This window comes from Mauremys mutica, chromosome 3 (assembly GCF_020497125.1).
Source record: "Mauremys mutica isolate MM-2020 ecotype Southern chromosome 3, ASM2049712v1, whole genome shotgun sequence".
Lineage (NCBI taxonomy): Eukaryota > Metazoa > Chordata > Testudines > Geoemydidae > Mauremys > Mauremys mutica.
In genome coordinates, this window is record NC_059074.1 from 147080192 (window position 1) to 147104892 (window position 24701).

General features: G+C 56.5%; 2 protein-coding genes across 7 annotated transcripts in view; one reads left to right on the forward strand and one right to left on the reverse strand.

The window, feature by feature from the left end:
• TJAP1 (tight junction associated protein 1) overlaps window positions 1–9549 on the forward strand; it is a 55357-nt gene extending 45808 nt beyond the window's left edge. For all 4 annotated transcript variants that reach the window (XM_045009182.1, XM_045009183.1, XM_045009181.1 and 1 more), the window contains 3 exons: window positions 1366–1473; window positions 2576–2659; window positions 4616–9549. In XM_045009182.1, coding sequence (XP_044865117.1) covers window positions 1366–1473; window positions 2576–2659; window positions 4616–5932 — 1509 coding nt within the window. In that variant the 3' untranslated portion in view covers window positions 5933–9549. The remainder of the gene's footprint in view (window positions 1–1365; window positions 1474–2575; window positions 2660–4615) is intronic.
• Window positions 9550–15220: 5671 nt separating this feature from the next.
• Window positions 15221–23925, reverse strand: LRRC73 (leucine rich repeat containing 73). Of its 3 annotated transcripts, none has more exons than XM_045008404.1 (6): window positions 22715–23925; window positions 21921–22081; window positions 20781–20903; window positions 19055–19155; window positions 18247–18358; window positions 15222–16105 (listed from the first exon to the last, which is right to left on the reverse strand). In XM_045008404.1, the coding sequence occupies exons 1-6, from the start codon at window positions 22984–22986 to the stop codon at window positions 16035–16037; spliced, it is 840 nt and encodes a 279-aa protein (XP_044864339.1). In that variant the 5' UTR covers window positions 22987–23925; the 3' UTR covers window positions 15222–16034. The 3 variants fall into 3 exon arrangements, with proteins under 3 accessions (XP_044864341.1, XP_044864339.1, XP_044864338.1); XM_045008403.1 differs by having other exon boundaries at window positions 15226–16105; window positions 18175–18358; window positions 22715–23923; XM_045008406.1 differs by lacking the exon at window positions 20781–20903 and having other exon boundaries at window positions 15221–16105; window positions 18175–18358.
• Between the last annotated feature and the right edge of the window lie 776 nt (window positions 23926–24701).

Consider the following 24701-nt stretch of genomic DNA (forward strand, 5'->3'; position numbering starts at 1 on the left):
CTCAGGCCTCTCTCAGCCAAAGCTGGATTTTTGCAGTTGCGTCTTTTCGTTTGTGTGGTTTTTTTTTTTCTTTCACCTCTTCACATATCTCAGCCTGTCATTTTCATTGTCAGTCACACATTACTTGGCCCACTTGCACCATTCTCGACTGCGGGGCCCCAAAACCTCGTCCAGTCAAGGGCTCCACCTCTACTGAACAAAACAGCTGTCTGCAGAGACGACTGGTCCTAGCACGCAGTGCTCCAGCCAAATGTGAGCATTTGCTTCTGATCCAAATGGAGCATTGCCTGCTAGGAAGTGTAGTGCCCACAGGCTCCAACACTTGTGTTATGGGGGTGGGCGGTTGTGAACCCATTTGGCCTACCCAAAGTAAACAGATGCTTGTTCTAGTCATCATAGAGAATGCAGGGTCAGTTCTTGCTCTTGGCACTAGGAGCTTTCGGGGTTAATATTATTTATGCAATTGCCAAAAAGTCAATCCATGTTTCAGAAATGCCCTGTTCCTGCATGTGTCACCGCCTGTCGCACTGGGCCCTGCTCCACCACTGGTCCACAAATGGTCACAGACTGAGAGCAGATTCTGGGGCTTCTGTGGCCCTGAGGACTTGGGACAGGTAGAGGAGCTGGATTGGGAGCTCTGAGCTGTTGCCCCCTCACTGCTATAAGCCCTCATGTCTATTTCCCCTGAGCAGGAACCCACTGGGAGTCCAGTGAGGAAATGTTCCCCTTTGGGAATAGAATTAACTAAGATTAAACTGCACAGACAGGTCCTTTCACACCAGGGCAAGCCTCAGACTCTTCTCTGAGCTTTTATGCAAAAGCAGATGCTGAGTCAACTTCTGCTGTATCAATCATTGACTCCCATGCCTCTCTGAGCAGCAGCTTCCTGTTGCCATGGTGGAGAGGATTGGATGTCACAAACCCAGTGATCTATGCTGCTGGTGAAGAGTGTTGGATTGGCAGGGACTGAATCCTTTGTGTATCTCCAGAGAAGCACCAGTGCAAGCTTCTTCCCCGGTGCCAGTGTGGTCCACTTGTGACTCTAAAGCTGAGAGGGAGTTCAGTCTCTGCATGCTGCCACTGCAGGAAGGGTAGGAAGAGCAGCTGGGCTGTGAAGGATCAAACTCACCTCACTTCAGTAACTAACAAACATGGCAAGAATTCTGAGCAGCCAGCATAGGGTGGCTGGCTTCATGTGCTGTCAGAGACCCTCCCTCTGTGAAGAGCTGGGGCTGTTACCTGTCTGTCTGGAAGGTTTTATTTCCAAGCTGAACGCGTTTGTGTGCTATGCAGGGGGCTAGGTGGGGTGAGAGGCCAGGCCAGCCTGTTCTGGTGGGATTTACGCCTTGTATTCCTGTGCCCCAGATAAAAAAGGCTGAGATGGACCGGAAGACCCTGGACTGGGAGATTGTGGCGCTCACTAACAAGCTGCTAGATGCCAAAACTACCATCAATAAACTTGAGGAGCTCAATGTAAGTGTCCAGTCCACAGCCTGTCTGCTCAACGTGGGGAAATGGGTGGTAGAATTTTCATGGCTGATCATGTAAGGTCTGGTCTATAACTTCCTTACTAATGAATGGGGAGGGGCAAGCAGCACATGGCTGACATTCATCATGGCTAAGCCTAAGTTTTTCTCACAGATATTTTTAGTAAAAGTCATGGACAGGTCATGGGAAATAAAAATTCACAGCAGCCTGTGACCTGTCCTGACTTTCACTAAAAATATCCCTGACAAAAGGGGCAGGTGGGTTCAGTACCCCCTGCTGCTGAGGCTCCTGGATCCCACACTGCTGCAGTGCAGGGTCCCCCTGGGGCTGGTAGCTGCAGGGTCCCCCAGCCACTGGCTGCAGCTGTGGGGAGTCCCCGCTCCCTGCTGCGGCTGGGCAGCTGCTGGGGGTCTGCCCACTGGGCAGTTGTGTGGGGTACCGCCGCCCACCCACCAGGGCTGCTAGCTCCAACCCCAGGGCAGAAAATGTCACAGAGGTCAATGGCAGTCACGGATTCCGTGACATAACTGTGGTCTTAATCATGGCTGAAATTGTGGGGAGCTGGGGGCGCCAGTGAGGACAGATAAATAATAGAGAGGGGAAGCAGGAAATAGCAGCATGACCTTTGACTTGCGTCCTAGAAATTGAGCGGAGAGCAAATGAGATCTGGGCTTGCCGTGTGAAGTGGCAGCAAAAAAGGCCCACCTGAGTTTGGGCTGCAAAACTAAAGGCTGAGCAGCCCAGAGCCGGGAGAGGGATGGTCCCTCCATGCAGCTTTGGTGCCACAGTGCCTGGGATCTTGCACTTGATTCTGGGCACGTTATTAATGCTGGCAGGAGTTCAGAGAAGGGCTGTGAGGGCCTGTTTAGGCACTGAACTCTCCAGTTTGAAGCTAGTTGAGGGGCTGAAATGGAGAGGAGCATGTCAGCCGAATGGCCAAGAGAGGTACCGGCCTGCAAAGGAGCCTCCCCAGGGGAGTGGTGGGAGCCCCATGGTGTAGGCTGGCTGACCTCCCCTTCCCCATGTGAGTGAGGTGTCGGCTTGTGTGTGTGTGTGTGTGTGTGACCCCCGTGCTCTCTCTTGGCAGGAGCGCTATCGGCAGGACTGTAACCTCGCAGTGCAGCTGCTCAAGTGCAACAAGTCCCACTTCAGGAACCACAAGTTTGCTGATGTGAGTAGCAGCTCTGCTGCAGGGTGGTGGAGGGGCTCACAGCTGCTCTGTGCCCAGCCCTTACTCCATACCTGGTTGCTCTCCTCTGCGGGTGAGGGAGCTGCCTTGTGTCCCAGTGACCCCTCCCTCCCCGAGCATCAGGCAAAGGTGTAAGGAGCTCCCGGCCCCCTGTGCAAGGCCTCTGCTGGCTCCTCTTTCAGGCTGGCTCCATTTCACGTCTCAGTTGGGGACTGATATAAAAAGATCCTTGAGCTGCCTTTCCAAGGGAGGGAGCGTTGTCTACAGCACAATAGCCTTGAATCCGATAGCCTGTCGGGTGCCTGAAGGCAGCTGGCAGAGGAGCAGGCCTCTCGCTGACCCTTTTGTCTTCTCCCCCTTCGCACCTAGCCATGTGCAAGGCCTGTCCTGCCTACTGAGGGGCCAGGTGAACCAGGATGCAGCTGGTCTGGCTCACTGACGCGGCTACCCATGCCAGGTTTGGGTATGCTCACCACCCCTGGGGGCTCTCAGATCTGTCGGCAGGCAGGGCATGAGGGAGGGCAAGGCTTTGGGTGCAGCACTAGGCTGGGAATGGCCTGTCCCCGTGGGTGAGGGAGGAGCCCGTGTTTGTATTGGCATTTCTTGTTCCACCAGAACGGGATCTGGCCCCAGCCCCAAGATTCTCACTACCTCTCCATAAAGCCTCTTCACGTGGGCTCCTTGCACCCCAGCCCCTTAGAGAGCCCTCCCAGCACCCTGCACATCCAACTCTGGTGCTTGTCTTTTGTGAGTGAGCATGTGACTGGTGTGTCGTCCCCCAAGCATGTCTCAGATTAGCGCTCCTGAGGTCACCGTATCGGTTACTGGTGGGGTAACCTTCACCTCTCCCAGCTGTCTCCCCTCACAGGAGCTTTGAATTCTGCCCCCAGAGGGCTCAGCCACACTCGGGTGCCACTGGAGGCAAAATGCAGTTGTGCAGGGACCTTCTGCCTCGCACCCACTGTTCCCACTCTGTGTGCCCTGGCCCCACCTGTCTGACTTCAGGATCCCTCTTGCAGCAGCCTGTGCCATGGCTGTGTGTGGCCAGTCAAAGGTCAACATGGTATTTAACAGGCAGGGTGGAATCGACCTGCTTTTCTGGCTGGCAGTGGCAGGTCCGTGCTCACCCCAGTGCTGCAGCCAGTTTACCCTGGACTCGAAGGGGCTGCCCCCAGGGTGCAGTGAAATGTTTGGCATGCCCTTAGTGTTACTATTCTGGTGCTGAGAGCTCTGAACCAGCAGCTAAACCCACAGTGAGGGGTGGGGGTCACCAAGGCTCTGTCCCAGCTGCTGATGCCTCAGTGAGGCATCTAGACCAGGCGGAGGAGTCGGCAAGTGCTAGGACAGTCATCGATACTGATCCCAGGGCAGGCTGCCAAGGCGGTGGGGCTGTAATTACTGTGCGCGCCCTGGGAGCTGCAGATCCTGCCAGTGGGGGCTGTTCAGTCACTTCTACGCAACCACCAGCTGATTTTCCACTGATCAATAGCCCCTTTGCTTAGCACACACCAGCTAGGCCTCATCTCCACTCTCATAAGCTATGGGCCTGAGGCCCGTGAGCAGGCTTCCCTTGCTCCCTCTCCCGAATGGGGCCCATTGGTCAGGCTTGGGGCAGGCTGCCATGTGCTCCGAGAGCAGCAGCATCCTGCAGCCAGAAGTTAGAGCTGGGAAAGCTCTGCTAACTCCTCCTGTGGGGCAGGCCTGTTTTGAGGGTGGGGAGGGCAGCATGTATGTCAGTGGCTGGGCCATGCCCAGGTGAGCAGGTGAGTATGTTGGGGGTAGGCAAGTGTGGGGTGTTTGCTAGGGCTGGGCGGAGCAGGCAGCGTATTGCAGTCTCCCAAGTGCTGCTTGTGGCTCTGTCGCAGCCTCTCTGGGCTCTGCTGAGGCCTTGAGGGGCTGTTTCAGCCCCTGCTTAATGCCCTCTTGCTCTCTCCCTAGCTTCCCTACGAGCTGCAGGACATGGTCAATAAGCACCTGCACAGCACCCAGGAGTCCCCAGGCCCTGGGCAGGAGGCTGCACATACCCTGGCCCCATCTGACGTCGTGCCCACCTCAGTTATTGCCAGAGTGCTGGAGAAGCCCGAGTCACTGGTCCTGAACTCTGCCAAGTCCAGCAGCGGCAGCTGTCCCATGGCTGAGGATGTCTTTGTGCACGTGGACATGAGTGGAGCTCTGCTGGACGCCTGCCCCAGCCCAGGGCTGCCTGGGAAGGAGAGAGGGGAAGTGGGGAAGCAGCAGAACGGGGGCTGCAAGCCACAGAGCAGTGTGGAGAGCCTGCCAGAGGAGGTGCCTGCCTTCGAGAAGCTGAGCCCCTACCCTACGCCCTCCCCTCCCCACCCCATGTACCCAGGGCGTAAGGTGATTGAGTTCTCTGAGGACAAGGTGAGGATCCCAAAGAACAGCCCCCTGCCCAACTGCACCTATGCCACGCGACAGGCCATCTCCCTGAGCCTGGTGCAGGGCGAGGACGAGAGCAGTGAGAGGCACCGGACGCTCCCTAACAGCCCTGTCTCAGAGGGCCGCCACTCAGCCTCCAGTTGCTCCTACCAGCCATCTCCCAAGGCAGCTCGGGCACACGGCTCCTCGCAGAGCAGCCCTTTCAGCAGCCCACCCCAGATCCCCAGCGCCTTCGCCAGCTCGGCCAGCTCGGAGGAGGACCTCCTGGCCAACTGGCAGCGGATGTTTGTGGACAAGGCGCCCCCCACTTCAGACCAGGTGCTGGTGAGCCGCACCTCCTTCAGCCGTGACATGGCCCCGGAGCTCCAGAAGCGATTCAGCCGCTCCATGCAGGAGCTGGGCAGGGCGGCCTCAGCCTACTCGGACGGCGAGGAGTCTGCGCAGAGCTGCAGCTGGACCGTGAGCCGGGACTCGAGTGTGGACACAGACAGCACTGAGTCCCGAGCCCGCAGGAGCCATTTCTCCTCCGACTACGGCACGGACTTCTCCCAGGATGAAGCCCGGAAGCTGCTCCAGGGCAGTGGCGGGGGCACCGCTGAGCCCAGCAGCCCCCTGCCAGAGAAGCACAAGGACTATGTGGACCTGGGCTCACCTGGGAGTCCAGCTGAGGAAAGGGAAATGCTGCTGCAAGCAAGCAAGGAGAGCAGCCCAGGGGGAGCCCTGGAGGAGAGCGGGGAATGCAGGAGCAAGCCTCCCTCAGGGCGGCCACACCGCAGCCCCAAGAGGATGGGTGTCCACCATCTCCATCGCAAGGACAGCCTGACGCAGGCCCAGGAGCAAGGCAACCTGCTCAACTGAGGCTGGGCAGGGAGCAGTGCCCCGGGGCAGTGCTGTAGCTGCCTTACCACTCACGGGGTTGGTGTCCCCGGCACGACGCATGCCCCAGGGGGCTGCAGACTCCACTCCCACCTTATATTTATTCTGGTTTTGATACTCTGAGGCGCCAGGATCTTGCCGGCGTTCTGCACCCACCACACCAGAACACACACTTGGGGCCTCGCTCGGCCTGGCATGCATGCCCATGCCTGTGCTCACCGCTCGTCTGGTGCCTGCCGTCACACTCAATCTTCCAGCCCCACCCTGGGGCCTGGGCCTGCCCTCACACTCATGCTCACACTCATGCCCTGGTGCCCATGCCCATGCTCTCATTTTCAGGCTGATGCCCCTGGCCCTGGCCCTGCTTGTGCTGGTGCCCATGGCTGCTCTGTTCCTACCTTTCAACTTGTGCCAACAAGTAGAAACTCTTTGCCCTGGTCTTGTCTGATCCCCGTGAGCCACTGCAGGCTGAGTGGGGCATGAGGACTGCCCTGGGGGGTGGGTGCTCCTTGCTGCCTGGCCCCCTGCTGTGGGTCAGGAGCATTGAGTTGGGGATGGTGGTTTTGCTATTTTTTGTTCCCCCCCTGCTGCCATGTTGATCTCTGTGGCAACCAGCTGACAGTCGTGGCTGGCTCTCCCTTAAAGCTTCCTCTGCAGATCCCTGCTGCCTAGCTCCTGGGCCTGGCCCAACACGTGGCTCATGCAGAGGCAATGCCCTGGGAGAGCCCCAGTTCCCTCTGCCGTGGGACTGGGCCAGGGCTGCCCCCGGCTGGCCTGCAGGGTTCCCATGGCAGTGGTTTGTGTGCTGTGGGTTGGATTGTGTTTGTCTCTCCCCATCTCTGGGGGCTGTTGCACTGGCCTGGCTCGTGTTTGGCTGGTGCTGAGTCTCTGCTCCTGGGTCTTCCTCTCATTTTTTAATTCTTTCCAGGCCTTTGCTTTTAAAATGTTTTGTTTTTCTCTTCCTGCATAAATGAACAAAGCAGCTGACAGCCAATCCATTGTCTGCCCAGAGGTCTGGGGTGAGGTCCTGCCCTAGGAGCCACCCTTCCCATCCTGGCCTTTCTACTCCAGCAGAGCCATATGGACTCCAGGGCAGGATTTTACCCCAGGAGAGCAATAAATGAAAGACAGTAGCAAGCTGCCTCTGGGCAGGGCCCCAGCAAGGGCTCTGGGGAGAGAGGGAGACGCCCTGAGGAGCAGGGCTTATCACTGCTGTGTGCAGACACGGTACCTCATGGCTCAGCAGTGGCCCTTTGGGGAGGCCCCCGTGCATGTGCACTCCTTCCTCTGGCTGGGTCCCGGGCTGGCTCCGGTGCCCTTCCAAGGCCTCTCCACTGGCAGGGCTGGAGTTGTGTTTGATTTTCCTCGTGTTCAGTGTTGGTACGATTTCCCTTTTCAGTGTTTATGTGCTCAGTGTCCCTGGGGCGGGGAAGGGGAGAAGTCAGGAGTGTAGATATTTTATTTGGGGGATAGAGCCCCAGTGTTTCGTTAGGAGTTTCCTTGCCTCTCTGGATTTTTACCTCTCCACCCCGAAGGTGTAACCCAGCACACTGGCATGGTCTCTATGCTGCTGCCTTGGGCCGGGGGACCCCCTTCCCTTGGCTGTGGTGGGTTTGAAGCTGGAGCTGTGGTGTCCTCCTCCAGTGAGAGCGAGCTGCTGCCCTGTGCTTCGCTATGTATGGAGGGTGCAGCCTCTCTCTGCAGGAAGGAAGCTCCCATTCAAACCCAGCAAGAGATGCTGCGCTGTGGCAGTGTCCCTCGCTAAGCGCCTGGTGGCTGGTGGCAGCCAGGGCCAAAGCTTTGCTCTCAGCTCCAGCCTGGAGGGCTGTGAAAGCAGGGCCATCCTTAGGCATATGCAGCTGCGTAGGGCATCATGAAATTTGGGGCACCAAATTGCCCCAAATTTCATGGTGCCCTAGGCAGCTGCGTACTGCATATGTGGCAGCACCAGCCCTGGCGACCAGCCCTATCCCCTGGCCGGCCTTCCCATGGGCTGCATCCACTGCAAGGGGCAGGGCCGTCCCTAGCGGGGTACGGGGCCCTGGACAACTCCCTCCACCCCACCTCTTACCCTTTCCCCCTGCTCCGGCCTTGGCCCGGCCCCATTCCACCTCTTCCCCCAGTGACCCCGCACTCACCAGCCGCGGGAAGTGGAGCGATGCAGCCCCAGCCCACTCCACTTCCCTCACCCCGGCCCCAGCTGTGTCGCTGGGGGGAGGGAGGGAGTTAGGGAAAGGTTTCTTCCCCCCACCCCCCAGACTCACCGGCGGCAGGAAGCAGAGCGCTGTGGCTGGGAGCTGGTGGAGTAGAGCGGGCTGGGGCCGGGCTGGTCCGCTTCCCGTCGCTGCCGGTGAGTGGGGGATCCCTTCCCTCAAGCGACAGGGCCGGGCAAGGGAAGCGGAGCGGGCTGTTCCTGGCCCCCGATTATTTCTCTGGGCCTGTGGGGCCCCCAAAAGTGCCCCCCTCTGCTCCTGCCTCCCAGACCCCGGGGGGGAGCCCTGGGGCCCCACACAACCCCCCGTCCGGGGGGGGGGGCTGCGTAGGGCACCCAAATGGCTAGGGATGGCCCTGTGTGAAAGGGAGCTATTCCCTCTCCTGTATCTTGGCCCAGCCCATTGCTGCTTCCTGTGTGAATAGATTTGGGCACTCTGGTCACAGCGGCTGCCTGTGCACTTGCCTTGTTCCTGGCCACTCAGCTCAGTGTGGTGCTGGGGCAGGACTCAGTATTTCAGCACAGCTGCCCTAACAAATTGGTGCTAATGGTGGGAGCCTCCTCAACCTGCAAGGTACTAATCCTGTGTGTGTGTGTATGTGGGGGCTCTGCCCAGGCCAGTTCCTCTCTCTCCGGTAGCCTCCTTGCAGTGCTGAGGTCCAAGCTGCTGCTTCCTCCCACCCCATCTTCATGCCCCAGCCACAGGGCCTCTCCTGTTGATCGGGCTCCTGTACCTTGTCAGCACAGCTTGACTCCAAGCCTCCTGGGCTGTGTGGCCTCACTTGTGTGTCATGACCTACCTGTGAGCTGCTGGGAGCATGAGGCTGGCCTGGGTTGTGTCTGGTCCTTGAGCTGGTTAGTGTAGGTGGGTCTGATCACCTCCATCTCTCTACGAGAGGTGCTTCCCCTCCTGGCTCGATCCAAAGGTCCCTGGTTGCCCTGCAACTGGCTGTCCCGAGCTGTTCAGGACAAAAATTTAAAACCACCTGATTGCAGAAGCAGTTGGTGTTCTGGTCCCTGTAAGGCAAAAGCTAATCTCCCTTTTGCCTTTCATCACATCAGGCTAGAAGCAAGGGCAAGGGAATGTCCATAGGCCCAGTCCAGGCCCTGGTCCTGAGGTGCCATTTCCTTTGGAGTGTGACCCACAAGAGAAATGGTGAGGGGAATGTTGGGCAGCCAGGAGAGAAGGAGCAACCTGCTCTGAGGCTGCGTCCATGGGGTATCAGGCCTTTACACTCCTTCTTGTATCTGGCAGTACTGGCTCTTGGGGGGGCCCCACTTTTCAGTGTCCCAACTCCAGCCTGTTCCTCTGCAACTAATGTGTTTTTTCTGAGATTTTCAAACTGATGTATATTTTAAAACCAGAAATAAACTATTTTAAAAGTAAGCTGTGGCTGTGGGGTGCTGGGTGCTCTCACTGCTGGCTGTGGGAGCCAAGAGCAGGTAAATCCTGGTGGCCGGGGGCCTTCTTCGGCAAGCTGTTGTCCCAGAGATTTGCAGGGTCCTGTGTGCCACCTGCTGGCTCGTCAGGGATAAATTGAGCACATGGCCTGTCTTTGCAGGTAATGTCCCGGGTTCTTCCTTTCACCATTCAGTACATGTCTGCGCTTTAACTACACAATGTTTGTTCAAGATGTCTCGTTGCACAGAGCATCTACTTGGTGCTCACCAGGAACAGAGCAACAGGATGGGGGAAGGAGAGTTTAGAGTGGTGAACAGTGTTGGACTGAAGAGACGTCAGATGAGCGTAGATGACATGGGAGCTGATTCGTTGCTCATAGTGAATGTTGTCAGGTGTTCAGGCTCATTCGGCCCATTAAGTTTCTGGAAGAATTCTCACTCCCAGCAATGTTCGCATGTCACTGACTTAGAAGCTGGCACTACCAACAGGAGCACACTTTTTTAAAAGGGTACTTTTGCATGACTATTTTGTGAACCTAAGCTAGCTGCCTAAAGTGTCGTGGTTTCATATTTTGAAAATGTAGATGCTCCTGCCTCAAAGGCAAGCATCATTCAACCAAAACCCTCGAGACTCAGGAGAGAGGCATAGGGCTCATGGGAGAAAGGGGCACTGAACACTACTGGACCTTGTTGGGGCTGGTTGTCCCTGTGCTGTAATTCCAGGCACCTTTTCTAACTAGCCCACATATGCCAAACTCTGTGCTGCTTGGTGATTATTCTTAAAGCCCCAGCTCCTGGGGCCATGTGATTAGATGAGACTGGCAGCTTTCATTTAAAAGAGGTGTATTTCTAACCCTTGTGTTTATGGAGAAAATCTGGCAAATATGACCCACGGGCACCTAAAGGCTCCGAAAGCAAACGGCAAAGAGAAAGAACCCACTCTTTATGTTGTATTCTTGATTTTTATGCCAGTCCCATAACTTTGGGGGGACCTGACTTGGGATTTTTGAATATTTTGGTGCTGGTGATGCTGTGAACCCCACAGGAAAAGACTGTTCAAGTCTGAGGGATAAAGGGGCCGCTGAGCTCACACAGTGAGGTTCCTTTTAGTACCTTAGGAGCTCCCTGGCCAAGACCTGATGGCCAGGCCGAGGAAGACTGGTTTGCCTGCCTCTCCATGTGGTAACTTGAGCTGATCTAGTGCTGCCTCCCTGCTGGGCTCGCCTCCTTTCCCCCGTTTTTAGCTGTGGTTCCTGCTCCCTTTGTCCCTATAATTATTTATTTTATTGTGTACTCCTGGGAGCAGCTGCTCCTGCTGCTCTTTAATCCTCCAACCTAATTCTAGCCCTGAAACACAATCTCCCCCCTGCCTGGCTCCAACAAGGTGCAAGGGGCACTTGGCCCACTGTGTGTATCCTGCTGGGCAGGCACTGGCTGGAGCCTTCTCCACAGGGTGCGTGCTCCGTGCCAAGTCCCCCACAGCCCTGCCTCCCCAGCAGGGTTCTAACCAGGGACCCAGCCCCCTCCCTCACAGCCTGGGGCATGCATGATGCACAGCTGGGGTTTAGCTCCATCGCCCAAAGACTGCCTTGTCAAGGCACTGCCCCAGGGCCTTTAAATCTTGAAAGGCCCTGCCTCGAAGGTCAGTGGCTGCAGTTTGCTTTCTCTCCAGAGGCTACGAACAGTGTACCAGCCAGCAGTTGTGTGTTACCCAACAGCTCTTGGTAAGCGAGCACATTCTTAAGGTGAAAGCATTAGAGAGTATATATTAAAAAAAATAGAAACCTACACAAAAGCTTATGAGCACTCACCCTCACTCTCTGGTAGGTGTTGGCCCTTCCACAAGGATTGGGGGCCCCTCTTGGACCAAAGGGCCTGTCCCTTTGCTGGATCAGGAAGAAGATCCCGAGTCAGTGTAAATTCAGGCTATTTATCCAAAAGTCTTTTCTTTGTCTGGTGCAGGGGTCTCAAACTCAAATGACCCCGAGGGCCGCATGAGGACTAGTGCATTGGCCCGAGGGCCGCATCACTGACACGCCCCCTTGCTGCCCCTGGCCCCACCCCCAATCCACCCCTTCCATGAGGCCCCGCCCCTGCCCTGTCTCTTCTCCACCTCCTCCCCTAAGCGCGCGCAGTTTTAATAAATATATACACTCAGTAATGCACCTCACTCAAAGGACAAAACACGCACTTAGATTTACTGCCTAAGGCTCTGGGAGGGAGTTTGGGTGGGGGAGGGGGTCTGGATGCAGGCTCTGTGCTCGATGCAGGCTCCAGGCTGCGGCAGGGGGTGGGGGTGCAGGCTTTGGGACGGAGTTTGGGGATAGGAGGGAGTGCAGGGGTGAGGGCTGTGGGGCTGAGGGCGAGGGGTACATGATGCAGGAGGGGGCTCAGGGCTAGGGAAGAGGGTTGGGCTGTGGGGTGAGGGCTGTGGATGAGGGGTTCATGATGCGAGGGGGCTCAGGGCTAGGGAAGAGGGTTGGGCTGTGGGGTGAGGGCTGTGGATGAGGGGTTCATGATGCGAGGGGGCTCAGGGCTAGGGAAGAGGTTTGGAGTGTGGGGTGAGGGCTGTGGATGAGGGGTTCATGATGTGGGGGCGCTCAGGGCTGGGGCAGAGGATTAGGGTGCGGGGGGATGAGGGGTTCATGATGTGGGGGCGCTCAGGGCTGGGGCAGAGGATTAGGGTGCGGGGGGATGAGGGGTTCATGATGTGGGGGCGCTCAGGGCTGGGGCAGAGGATTAGGGTGCGGGGGGATGAGGGCTCTGGCTGGGGCTGAGGATTAGGGTGCAGGGGGATGAGGGGTTCATGATGTGGGGGTGCTCAGGGCTGGGGCTGAGGATTAGGGTGCGGGGGGAATGAGGGCTCTGGCTGGGGCTGAGGGTTTGGGGTTGGAGAGGCTCAGGGTAAGGGAAGCCTGCCTTGCCAGTACTGGCGGAGGGCAGGCACTAGGACCCTGCACCCTAATCCTCAGCCCCAGCCAGAGCCCTCATCCCCCCACACCCTAATCCTCTGCCCCAGCCCTGAGCGCCCCCACATCATGAACCCCTCATCCCCCCGCACCCTAATCCTCTGCCCCAGCCCTGAGCGCTTCCCTTCCCCCCCCCCCCAGCCCGGCCCCGGCGGGTCCCGCTTCCCTTCCCCCGGCCCCGGCCCCGGCCCCGGCGGGTCCCGCTTCCCCCCCCCCTTACCCGAGCGCGTCTCCGGCGGTCCCGCTCAGAGCCGTGTGGTGAGGGGGCGGGGCTGGGAGCTCCACGCCGAGCGCAGCGCTCAGCCCAGAGCTCCCAGCCCCGCCCCCTCCCCACGCGGCTCGGATCGGGGCGGGGCTCAGGCGCTCGGACGGAGACTCGGCGCTCTATGCGCCGAGGCTCCAGGAGAGGGGCGGAGGCGGGAGCCTCCGCTTTTCTCTTGGGGGCCCCTGCGGAGCTCCCCTGGGGAGCTCCGCGGGCCGCAGGGAAGAGCTCCGCGGGCCGCATGCGGCCCGCGGGCCGCATGTTTGAGACCCCTGGTCTGGTGTGTGAGTACTCCAGTTTGAACTAGTATTTGTGAGCCTCTGCTGGAGGGTGGAATTACAACCTGCCTGATGTGCCTTTATCCCCACCAACTGTCAGCAACTGTGATCCACTGCCAGCTCTCTGCTTCCCTGGCACCACTGGCTCCTTCATGGAGCCTGCCTCTGGTTATAGTCCCTAGCCCCTCCTTGTAGAAAGCCCTGTTTTCCCCCAGTTGCTAATGCTCACGCTTTTCCAGGGCTGGTCCCTGCTGTCCTGAGCCTCCGTTTGTCAGCTGTGTGTGGGTTTTTGCTGGGGCCCCATTATCCTACTTATCTGAGGTATTCCTATGCCCCCCCCCATTACCATAGTATTCTGAGCACCTCACAGTCCTTGCTGTATTGATCCTCCCACACTGCTGTGAGGTAGGGCACTGATCGTAGCCCTGTGTCACACATGGGGAACTGAGGCACTGAAAGGCTAAGGTTCAAAGGTGCTAAAGATGTTGCGAGTGGTATTTTCCAAAGCAGCTAACTCCCACTGACCCCAACTAGGCTCTGCAGCTTTAGGACCCCCAATAACCTTACAAGATGCTTGGGTTCCCCCAACACCCAGGTTAACACCCAACCGCCTGGCCCAGTCTGTCCTGGACAATTCACTGGGGTGACCTCTTATTTCCAGCTGAACAGGGGAGGGGGCTGCAGAATGGTGGGCCCCAGGTGCTTGGCTGTGCCACATACAGGAGAACCTCAACCTCTAAGGAAGGGAGAGAGCATCACTGTCCAGTGCAGTGAAAAGGCTGGGGTGTGACAAGTTTGACAGGTGTGGCCATGTAGAAGACCAAGGGTGCTGTGGGAGCTTAGGAAGGCGGCTCTGAGCCAAGGCCTGGATCAGTCTGGGTGTGTATAAAAACACAGCTGCATGGCAGTGAAGAGTAAAGCGGAGCTGGGAGAATACTAATGAGCTGATGGTGCCATAGTGCGGCCTTTCCTACCAGGTGCGCAGTGGGGCTCTTCCCAGCACCAGCTTGCCCAGTCTGGGCCTCTGACAGGATCCCACCACATAGGAATGGGTCCCTGTGTCCCGCAACTCACCAAGCTGCTTGTCCCTCCCCCAAAGCCTTCCTCCAGTGCTGCAGGGCCAGAGCTGAGTGCCCTCCAGCAGGCAGACCTCACCACCACAGGCCCTGCAGGCTGGGAGCTGAGCTGAGCTGGCAGCCAGCCGAGCCCAGTCAGGCACTTTGGAGCACTGCTGCCTCCTCGTGGCTCTCCTAGCTTTTGTGGTGTGCTCGCTGCTGTGCGCTGAGGGCTCTCTGCAGTGCTGGAGCGGGGAAAGGGTGAGCTCTCCATGCCCCAGCCAGTTACAGGTTCATTGTTCTACCTGGGTGTGAAGCCAGCTCCAATCTGAGCCTTTCCAGCTAACCACTCTGCCTGGTTCTCTAGTGGCCGTGCGGGAGGTGCTAGGTTGAGCTCAGATGCGATGGGGCTCCGCTCTGCTGGGTTTTATTATTATGGAATAAAACCTCTTAAACTGCTCCTGTGTCCCAGCCATCCCAAAGCACTTTACAAACTCACTGACGCAAAGCTCCCAGCCTGGGCTAACAGCGTGTGGGAATGCACCGTGGGAGGGCAGGACAATGCAGATACAGGAAGGCAGGCTGGACTGGCACAAGCTGGAATTTGACCTCCCTCCCCACTCTTACATAAACTGCTCCAAGGAGCAGACCTTTGGCTTTAAGGCTCACCTGAGATACAGCACATCGTCCCTTGGCACAGCCTTGGAGTATTGGTGCGGATGTGGCCCAAGGAGCACCTCTGCCTGAATCCCCTTGTCACACTCTGTAACTGCGTCCCTCTGCCCTTTCCAGAGGCATTTGCGTCAGCACTGAGTGAAAAGGGCAGCGCACCCCTGCCTGAGTCCCCCTCACCTCGGCCTGCAGCACCTGGATTTTCACTGGCCAGCTCCCCTGCAAATTCTGCCCAGCTCTGCAGCTGTTGACAGAAGAGCTAGAGTTAGAAGAGCTCCAGGATTAGAGGGACAGGCCCCTGTTACTGCAAGGGCTTTTACCCTTTCTCACTGTAATTCCCTTCAGGGAGATGGGGCTATACCGAATCTGGCTCAGCTTTGATTCGTCATGGGAGCAAATGCTTCGAAGGTACCAGCAATGAGCGAGATTTCAGGGCTCTGCTCTCATGGAACTGCAGAGAGCCATGGTACATACAGGCCTTCTAGTATCTTCTGTATATATACACTGGATCTGGCTCTCTCCCACAAGGACAGATCCAAGAACTTCACAGCCCACCCAGCCTGATAGCCAGCTCTGAGTCAGCGGGAAGTGGAGACAGGGCAGAGCATGTGGTCTTTGCTCACACACCATGCCCAGCACCGGCTCCAGGACATACGGGCTCACCCACTCAATCAATCTCTCACAGCCCACTCAACGCCCTTCCCTGTCAGTGGGAGCAGGAATGACAGAGCCTCTTGCAGCCATGAGCTGTGCCACATCTGTGACCTTTATAAAACTCTCTTCAAGACACCGGTACAAGCAATAGAAAGAACATCTGTTATACACAAATATATACCTCTGAATAAATACAACCTCCAGCACGTGGGTCAGGAATGTACAGCCAGGAGGGGGAGGCTGTGTGATCTAAACATGCAGTAAGTGGATAAGCACAAGCAGCTGACAGAGCATGTGAGACAGACACTCGTGTAGATTCACTCAGGCCGGGATCCAAAACTCGGAACCCAAAGGTGGCATGGATGGGACTTGAAGGATGTGAATGCACAATTGGGGCTGGCCTCCTGGAGGCACGTGGGCATGGGCACAGCAGGATATGCACACACACAGCACAGACATTCACCCAGCATGTGTGGCGTGAACAAACACACACACACACATACTCCATGCACGCATTGCACATGGCCCACCCATACAGGCAAACAGTGCTTTTCTCAGTAGACGCTGCAGGAGTATCCTAGTCACATCTCTGTTTCTGCTAAGAGGCTCTCGCCCAGACCTGACGTCACCAAGACCATCTGGGAGGTGGGATCTGTGGAGCAGGTGGGAGAGAGAATGTTAGACATTTGAGCTGGAGAAGAACACAGGTCTGGACACCAGGCACAGAGTTGAGAGTGAGAGAAGGGGACAAAGGATGCGAGAGAGGCAGAGCAAATGAGGGCTAAGGAGGAGCTTGGCTAACATGGAAGGAGCCAGAAGCCAGAGAGGTTTTTGAGGAGGAGAGGTGACTAGATGCACACTCTCTGTGCAACATGGCAGAGTTAATGCTGTCTGGGGGAACCTTAAAGTGACTGCCCCAATGCCACTGCGGGGATCCAGATGTATTGTCTCCCAGGGACGCCGTGTGCTCAGGTTACAAAGGAAAAGCCAGCCCTGAAAACTCCCCCTGGGATCTGAGAGTCTGTCCATTATAACGAGTACTATGGGTTCTGCTGGCCAAATTAGCCCTTCAGTGACACCTGTGCAATCCCACTGCCTGCAAAGTCCGCCCTCAGTGACAACGCCTGTGTTCTCAGAGAGGCTGTACAGGTATAACTGGCTTGAACTTTGCAACCCTTTCTGTTGCCAATCCACAAGAACAGAATCCAGCTGCATCCCAACCTGCCCCCCGCCCTTTAACTGTGCTGGCGCTGCAGGGTTCACAGGAGTAAGCAGCAGATCTGCCCCTGCTGCACACGGGAAGCAATGCTGTGGAGAACCAAGGGGCCACGTGACCACCGACACTTGGCACTTTGTTTCCCAGCTGACACCTGGAAATTCCCGCTCTTCACACTGTCTGAATGGAGGGTTGACATGCAACTTCCCTGGTCAGTTTTAAAGAGGAAGGTGAAGCCGGAAAGCAGATAGGACATACCATTACCTCACCCTCCCCACTGCTCCTGATGGCACTGGCCAGTACATGACTGCACAAAGAACCAGCCACTGTTGCCAAATGAATTCTTCCCCAAACTCAGCTGAGCGCCTTGAGGATGGTGTGTATGGAGCTGAACACATATGTGTTTCTGTAGAGAAGGCTATTTAATAGCAGACCACCCCATCCTTCTTCCCAAATGCTGAAGTCAGGTTTCTTGCACCAGGAAGCATTGGGGTCCAGATGTTTTTGGACTCAGAGGAGCTGTGGTGGTCTCTATTTGGACAATGAAATTTGAGGGACTAGGTCCAAATATTGATTGGATCTCATAGAATCTGGGAGTTGGAGGCAGGTTTTGGGGCACTGCTGCACCGAGATGTATCAGGGTCCAGATGTTTTTGGTGCATTACGAGCAGCTATACTTGTTCTCTAGTTAGACACTGGAATTGGGAGTAGGCAGGGGTGGGCGCTGGCCAAAAATTGGCTGGATCCAGGTACTAGTTAACAGTTTTTGTGGTGCTATGGCATTGGAGTCTGGATTTGTTTGGTGCTTTAGGAGCAGCTATACTAGTTCCTATTTTGATGGGACAACTGGGAAGCTTGGGTTAAAAACTGAGCAGGATCTGGGTAGGTCTCCTTTTTGCCTTTATCCCTGTTAGTTCTGCTGGATTCCTATCAAACAGTGGTATACAGTAGCTCACTGGAATCGCTACAATATCCCTTTCCTTCAAATACAGCCACTGCAGATAGAATATAGTGCTGGTAACCCTCACAAGGTTTAGCCCATTCAAACTGGAGGGGAATTTAGGGAAGCAGCCTGGAATGACATGAGCTGGAATTTAGCTGAGACACCAGGGCCAACTCCCCACGTTTTATGAAAAGACTCATGGGACCTTTAATATTCATGACTCTGATTCTACGTCTCTGCTGAAAGATGTTAATTGCTGCGGCATCATGCCGGGGCACTGGTACTGTAAAGAGCCATCTGAGCCCCACCTCCACTTCTTGCAGACGCCGGATTGTCCTGGGAGGCTTCCTATAGAAGTACTGACCCAGCCCAACTCTACTTAACTGGCTGATGAGACTTGAACTCAGTTTGTATTCCAGCCCACAATGAGGTGGGACCTTGTCCATTTACCAACCCCACAGTGACATACTCATCCCAGCAGAAAATATCACGGAACCCTCATTCCTGCCAGCCTCCCCAGTCCAGCCTCATCTCCACCTCTCTGGGGTCCCAGAGGTCTTACTGCTCTGGCAGATCCAGGGGTTCTTCTCCCTGGCCGTGACTTCATGAGCCTCATTCTCCTCCTCTTCCTCACCCTCGGAGAGCAGGTCCGAGATCTGCTGCTGCAGCTCGGGACTGATGCTGTTCTCTGCCAGGATCAGCGTCCGCAGGGCGGTTGGGTAATTCTCCACCATGTCCAGCAAGGTCTGAGCAGAACGAGAGCCAGAAGCAGGTAGAAAGGCAGCACAGACAGAAGTCAGATTGACGAGAAAGGGGTTCAGAGCCGCTTTGTACTCTCTTCATCTGCCGCTGAGCCCCCCACACCAGCTTTTAGGGACACTAATAACTCTCCACCTGAGACCATTGCCAGGACTTCCTGGCTGTACCCAAGGAGGAAACTACTGCTCTCTCCTATCTGCAAACGTCCCCTGCCACCTCCAGCTGGGTCCCCTGTAAGCCTGAGTCAGATGAGACAGTGAAAATGGGAAATCTCAGTACCATGAGCTGAGCTTGAGAAGAAACTGCAAAAAAACACTAAGCAGATAATTATCTATAACCCCCTAAGCTCAAGTCCTACCTGCTCTAAGCCTAAACTCCAAGACTTCTTCACAAACCTTGTTCCTGAAACCAAACCTTCTTCACTTTTCCAGAGAACCAAAAAATCTGCTCTCTCGCCCTCCACTGGCTAGGGCTGAGCTGGACCTCTAAGGGCTGAGAGCCATGGGTCAGGGAAAGGAACAGATAGTAGCAGTACTTCTAGGGGCAGAGACTGTTCTGAGAAAAGGATCCATTGATGCGGGGGAGGGAAGGAGGTACATCTCAGGGTTGGGGACTCCACTCTTTGTTGACGCCTGTGTCCCTGAGGTGCAGATGATGCTATATCAGCACCCGACACTCCTTACCTGGGCAGAATGGTTGGTAAGTCCTGTTCCTTCCAAGTCCAGAACCTCCAGGGTGCGACTGGAGGCCACAGCAACAGCCAGCATCCCTGCTACTTGGTCACCTGGAGAAGAAAGCCAGGGGATGTCAGCAGAATCTGGCTTCACACAGACCATGTATCCACTGGGCCAGGCAGATCATGGGACTACCCCGTGCCAATGCTACCAGCTAATCCCTATGTGCCAGGAACACTTTGGAGGAGGAGGTGAAGGGTTGGTGGTTGTGAAAAGAGACAAGTTGGGGGGGGAATGGAATGTTAGCTGTGGGCTGTGACTGGCTTTTCTGGGAGTGAACATCAAAAACTTGAAGGAACATAGTGAAACTGTTTCTCTTACAAGAAGACTTTCATCCACCTACCCAAGGATCTCGGAGCCTCCCGTCATCACCAGTCGGGAAACTCAGGCACAGAGAAGGGAAGTGACTGGCCACAGGGTCAGAGAGGAAGTCAGTAGTAGAGCCAGAAATAGATCCCAGGAGTCCTGGCTCCCAGCCTTCTGCTCTGACCACTGGTCCCCACTCTACCTCAGAGCCAGGAATAGACCCCATGAGTCCTGGCTCCCAGCCTTCTGCTCTGACCACTAGCTCCCACTCCCTCACAGAGTCAGGAATAGAAAAAGAGTCTACTGTCCTAGCCAGCAGACATGCTGTCACCCCTTGCAGGGGAACGGCTCTTTTGGGGCTGGCCTCGGTGGCAGCCAGTGCCTGTGAAGCACTCCCCGGATGGTCACAGGTGGGGCTCCATCAGCTACCATGTTAGGAACTCGTAACACAGAGTAGAAGCACCCAGCCAGCCGGGGTCTCTGCTGGGGTGGGGTGGAGGTGGGGAGATGGGGCAGGGAGGGGAGAGAGAGCTGCTTGGCCTAGTTTCCTGGGGCAGGGTGAGGTAGGAGAGCCACATGGCCTGGTCTCTGCCTCACCAGCTGCCAATCCTGCTCCAGCAACACAAGCTGGAGAAGGAGAGTTGGTTTCCATGGCAACCATTGCCAGGCTCTTCTCCTCCATGCTATTATCCGGGGAAGGAGCTGGCGGAAAGGGGATGGGGGGGGCATGTTCCATCTGGCAGGCCAATTGCTCAGGCCGAAGGGATTGGGAATGGAGGGAGCAGAGGAAGGTCACCACCTGAGCCGAGGCCTGACACAGGCAAACACAGCTGTGGGACAAGGGGAGCCCAGAGTCCCCGGGGGATGGAGGTGGGGGACACAGTCTTTCCTCCCTAGGTTGCTTGCAGCTGCCATCTCTGTGAAGCATGTTTGATGCATTTCCTGGCAGGACACGTGTCCTCATCACACAAAGTCTCAGCACAAGTGGAACTAACTGGCCCCCAGTCTCAAGCAGGGGACTGAATGGGCTATGGAGAATGAACTCCCCCCTCACTAGGGTGACTACATAACAAATGTGAAAAATTGGGACTTTTTTTGGGGGGGGGGGGAGAAGAGGTATAGTTGCCTATATAAGACGAGTCTCCTAATATCAGGATATCAGGTCACCCCAGCCCTCATCTCCAGGCCAGGGAAGAGGCCCAGCAGAAGGGGCAGTGTGGAGGAACCGGCATTGCCCTGCCAGTGCCCAGGATGTCCCTGGTCTAGATTCAGTCTCCAGGGCCATCAGACCAGCACTTTCATCAGCAGCAAACACACACAAAGCCTGTCAAGCTAATAGTTCAGAGCCTCTCACGCCTGTGCCGCTCACCGAGGGGGTTGTAGTCCAGGTTCAACACTCGCACCTGGGAGCTGTGAGCTACTGCAATGGCTAGGCGCCCCCAACCTTTGGCCGTGACACCCGGGTTTGCGCTCAGTGTTAACTCCTTAAGGCCTGGAGAAGAGAGAGAAGCCCATGAACACCCTAAGGGTCCAGACAAGTCACCAAACCTTCCAGAGGAGAACCCGCTCAGCCAATCACACAGATAGGAAGTGGCATGGCTCAGAGTTTCACAATTCCCTGCACCCTGATTGGTGGAGAGGGTATGATTTACAGAATGAATAAAGGTTAATTATCTGATTAGCACTACTACCTGCAGTGCTGCCCTTTCATTTGCTCACAAGAAGCAGTCTCAGCGTGGGAGGGGGCAGGTACTGAAGCTTGAGTTTCAGGCGGGGTGGTTGCTGTATCTACTGTGAGCATATACCCCGGGAGGCCTGAGGTCAATAGCTGGTTAGGGTGCTGGGGTGAGAGGGTAGAGACAGAGCCCAGGCCTCAGACTTCATCCCCTGTAAAGAGGAACTTATTCAGCCAGCAGTTAGTCCCTTCCCCATAAAACAGACAGGAGGGATCATTCAGTGTTAATTCCCAGGGGAGCCAATGAGGTGAATTTACTGTAAAACCCAGTTCCGGGGCAGGATGGGTGGAGGAGGGAGGAGGAATGTAATGTTCATTGATCTGCATTCATTGTAAATGCACCAATCACAGCTCAGGCTTCACGAGTGCAAAATATTAACACCAAATCAGAAGTCCAAGCCTTGTGCCTTCCTCCCCCTAAATTCAAACTCTCCCATCAGGAGGCAGCAAACTGACCACCATTCCCCACTAGCATCCTGCCAATGGAACAGTCCACTGTACCAGGAGCCATGCTCCATTGGACAGGGTCCCTCCCCTTAAAACTAGTCAATGAGGAAGCAGAGTGCTCACCCAGTGCAATGGCTCCTGTACTAAGGGACTGTTCCACTTACGCTGGGAGGAGAAGCCTCGTGCCATGTCTCAGCAGAGGGAGAAACTTTATGTCCTGCTCCCCTAACAAGTCACCGGCAGAGGACGTTTAGCTCTAAGCAGAGGGGCCTGAGCCATATAGGAGTTCCAATGGCCACTGCATACCCCACAGACCCTTTTGCTTACCTGACTTGGCTCCATCAGGAGGCAGGAGCCCACAGATCAAGTTGATGCCCTCATCACCCAGCATGCAGTCTCCCAAGTCCAAAGCCACCAGAGAGGGATGGATGGAGAGCGCTGGATTGAGGAGAGCTAGGCCAGCGTCTGTCAGGGGGCTCCCATGGAGGCTGTGTGGGTAAAGGCTAGGGATTATTTATGTGCCTTCCTGAGGCCACTGGGGACAGCCTCAGCCAATGGGAACCAAGATACAGAGGGAACAGGAGGAAGATGCCACTGCCTGGTGGGGGCAATGCTCCAAAATGCCTAGGGATGCTGTGTCCCTGAATGAGGGAGCTTAGAACAGATTGGTGACAGGTGGTAGAGGTACAGAGACAGTCCTCTCTCAGCATAGGACAGGAAGCAGGGCTGGGGACTTCAGGGATGCAGATAGCTCCCTCCCAGCATGGGACAAATGGGTCTGAGGAATTAAGGATGCAGAGACATCCCCCTTCCAACATAGGAGAGATATCAGATATGCCAGGAGAATACAGATGGGAGAGGTGCAGTGGTGGCCTCCTCCCAGCATGGGGCAGGGGGACTTGATGCTTAAAATCAAATACATTTTTTTCTCAGGAATTAATTTACAGGACTGAAGAGCAACAGAGTGCCAGAGGGGTGAGGCAACCCTGTCAGAACAGGCCGCCCGGGGCAAGCACATCTCCTGACAGGGTACTCACTGGGGGCAGGGATACTGCACTTCTGGATGGCCACTCTTGGGGGTGGCCCATCTCCATGGAACCAGCAAGGTCTCCCCTACTTACAACAGAGACTGGATGGAGCGGTTTGTCTTCAGGGCTTCTGCCAGTTGCTTGACCCGGTTAATGTTGGACACAATCCCCAGGTTGAGGTTGAGCTGAGCCAAGGAGTGAGATTCCGCTACCCCTCGGCAAATGCGCCCGAAATCCCGGTCAGAAAGCTGGCAGCCCCGGAGTGACAGCAGTCGCACCGAGTTCTCCCGCAGGCTCTCGCAAATGTCCCGGATCTCAGCACTTGATAAGGTCTCCCCAGAGATCTGGATAGACCCTGGCAACATCTTCCACCAGTTTTGGCAGTGAGCAAACACACACAGACACCTGCAGAAGCTGCTGTGCAATCTGGATCTGTGCAGGTAAATAATGTGCAATCTGAATCGGTGTAAGTGAATAGTGTGCAATCCAGATCAGTGGATTGGTGCAATCAATGCTGGGATCTGCTGTGCAATCTAATTAGTGTAAAGGATTTTGTGCAGTCTGGATTAGCCCAAGGCTATTGAGCAATCCGGATTGGTGCAGCTAAGTAACGTGCTGTATGGACCTGTGCAAAGGCTGCTGTGCAATCCCAATTCCTGCAAGTAACTAACGTGCAATCTGGAGATGTGTCGGTGCTGATGTTGTGCAAGCGGGTCAGTGCAGCGCTGCTGTGCAACCTCGAGCAGTGCAAGGAAACTATGTGCAATCCAAATAGAAGCAGGTAGATAGTCTCCAATCCTTGTGGCGGCTGCAAAATTCGACGCCGCTACGGGTAGAGTCAAGGAGGACGATTCCCGGGATGGGAAAGGTGTGCACTCCCCAGCGGAGCCGGGTACCGTGCAATCCGGGTCACCAAGAAGGAGGGTCTATATCCAGATCGGAGCCGGATCACCGCGTGGGTCACACCGGATTCGAAGGGATCTGAGCCCAACCGCTAATGATATGGGAAGCCAGAGCCGAAGCAGCCGCGGGGCCCGTGAGACCGGGGAAGGGGAGGGAAGGGAGCTGCGCTGTCATCCGGCTTCAGAGCCGCATCAGGGGCCGGGACCTCCCCGGGCGCGGATCATCCCTACCCCGGTGCCCAGCTCCCTTCCCCCGGCAGGCGGCAGCCAGCCCGGGATCTCTGCGCTACGGCTCTTTCCGCCCGCTGCACCGGCTCTGCTGGAGGCGGGGACTCTGCTGCCGTGGCACCGGGATTCCCGGGGCGGAGCTGGCCGGACCCCCGGCTGGGCCCGGCTCCCTCTGCACCTTGCTCCGGATCACCGTGTTGCCGAGCCGGAGCGGCTCCTCCCTCGCAGCCCCGGCTCCTCCTACCGGCTCGGCTGGGTCTGTAGCCGCCTGTGCCTGGTGCCAGCCAAGCCCCCTGGGCCAGCGCCGCTGCGGGGATTCGTGCTGCCTCCCCCCGGGATCCGCCTTTGTGTGGGGCCGGCCCGGCGAGGGCTGGCTGGTGCCTATTGCCACAAACCAGCAGCCTCCGCCTCCTCCCCTGACAGGCTGCGTGCGGGGCAGCCGGTACCTGGCCCCGTGCAAAAAGCCTGGGACCGCCCATCCCCCCCTTTCCTTAGGCCACCTTGCTGCACCTCCATTTGGGGATATATCCCCTCCCCCACAAATGGAGTCAGGGCAAGAGGCCTTGCACCTCACACCCCTCGGCCCATGGAGCCCTCAGCCCCCCTGGGGGCGGGATCCACCCCTCACAATGAGAGGGGGAGGAATTAGCATCCCGTGGTCAGGAGCTTCGGATTCCCACTCCCCTGTTCAGGCCACTGGCCTCTCCAGGCTGGATACCTGGGTTGCAGCTGGGGCTTCGGGAAAGGAAACCGAACCCTGCTAGGGTATGTCATGTGATTGAACTACAAATGGAGAAGGAGAGAGACGCAAGAGAGGGGATTTGCCTAGAGGCCAAGGCCTGGAGCAGCCCTAGTGGCATTAAAGCAGAGCTTGGGAAAGCAAAGAGAAGGGCAGCAGCGGTCCAGGTATTAGAGCCACTGAAGAGGGAGTCGCAGGGTTTCAAAGGCTG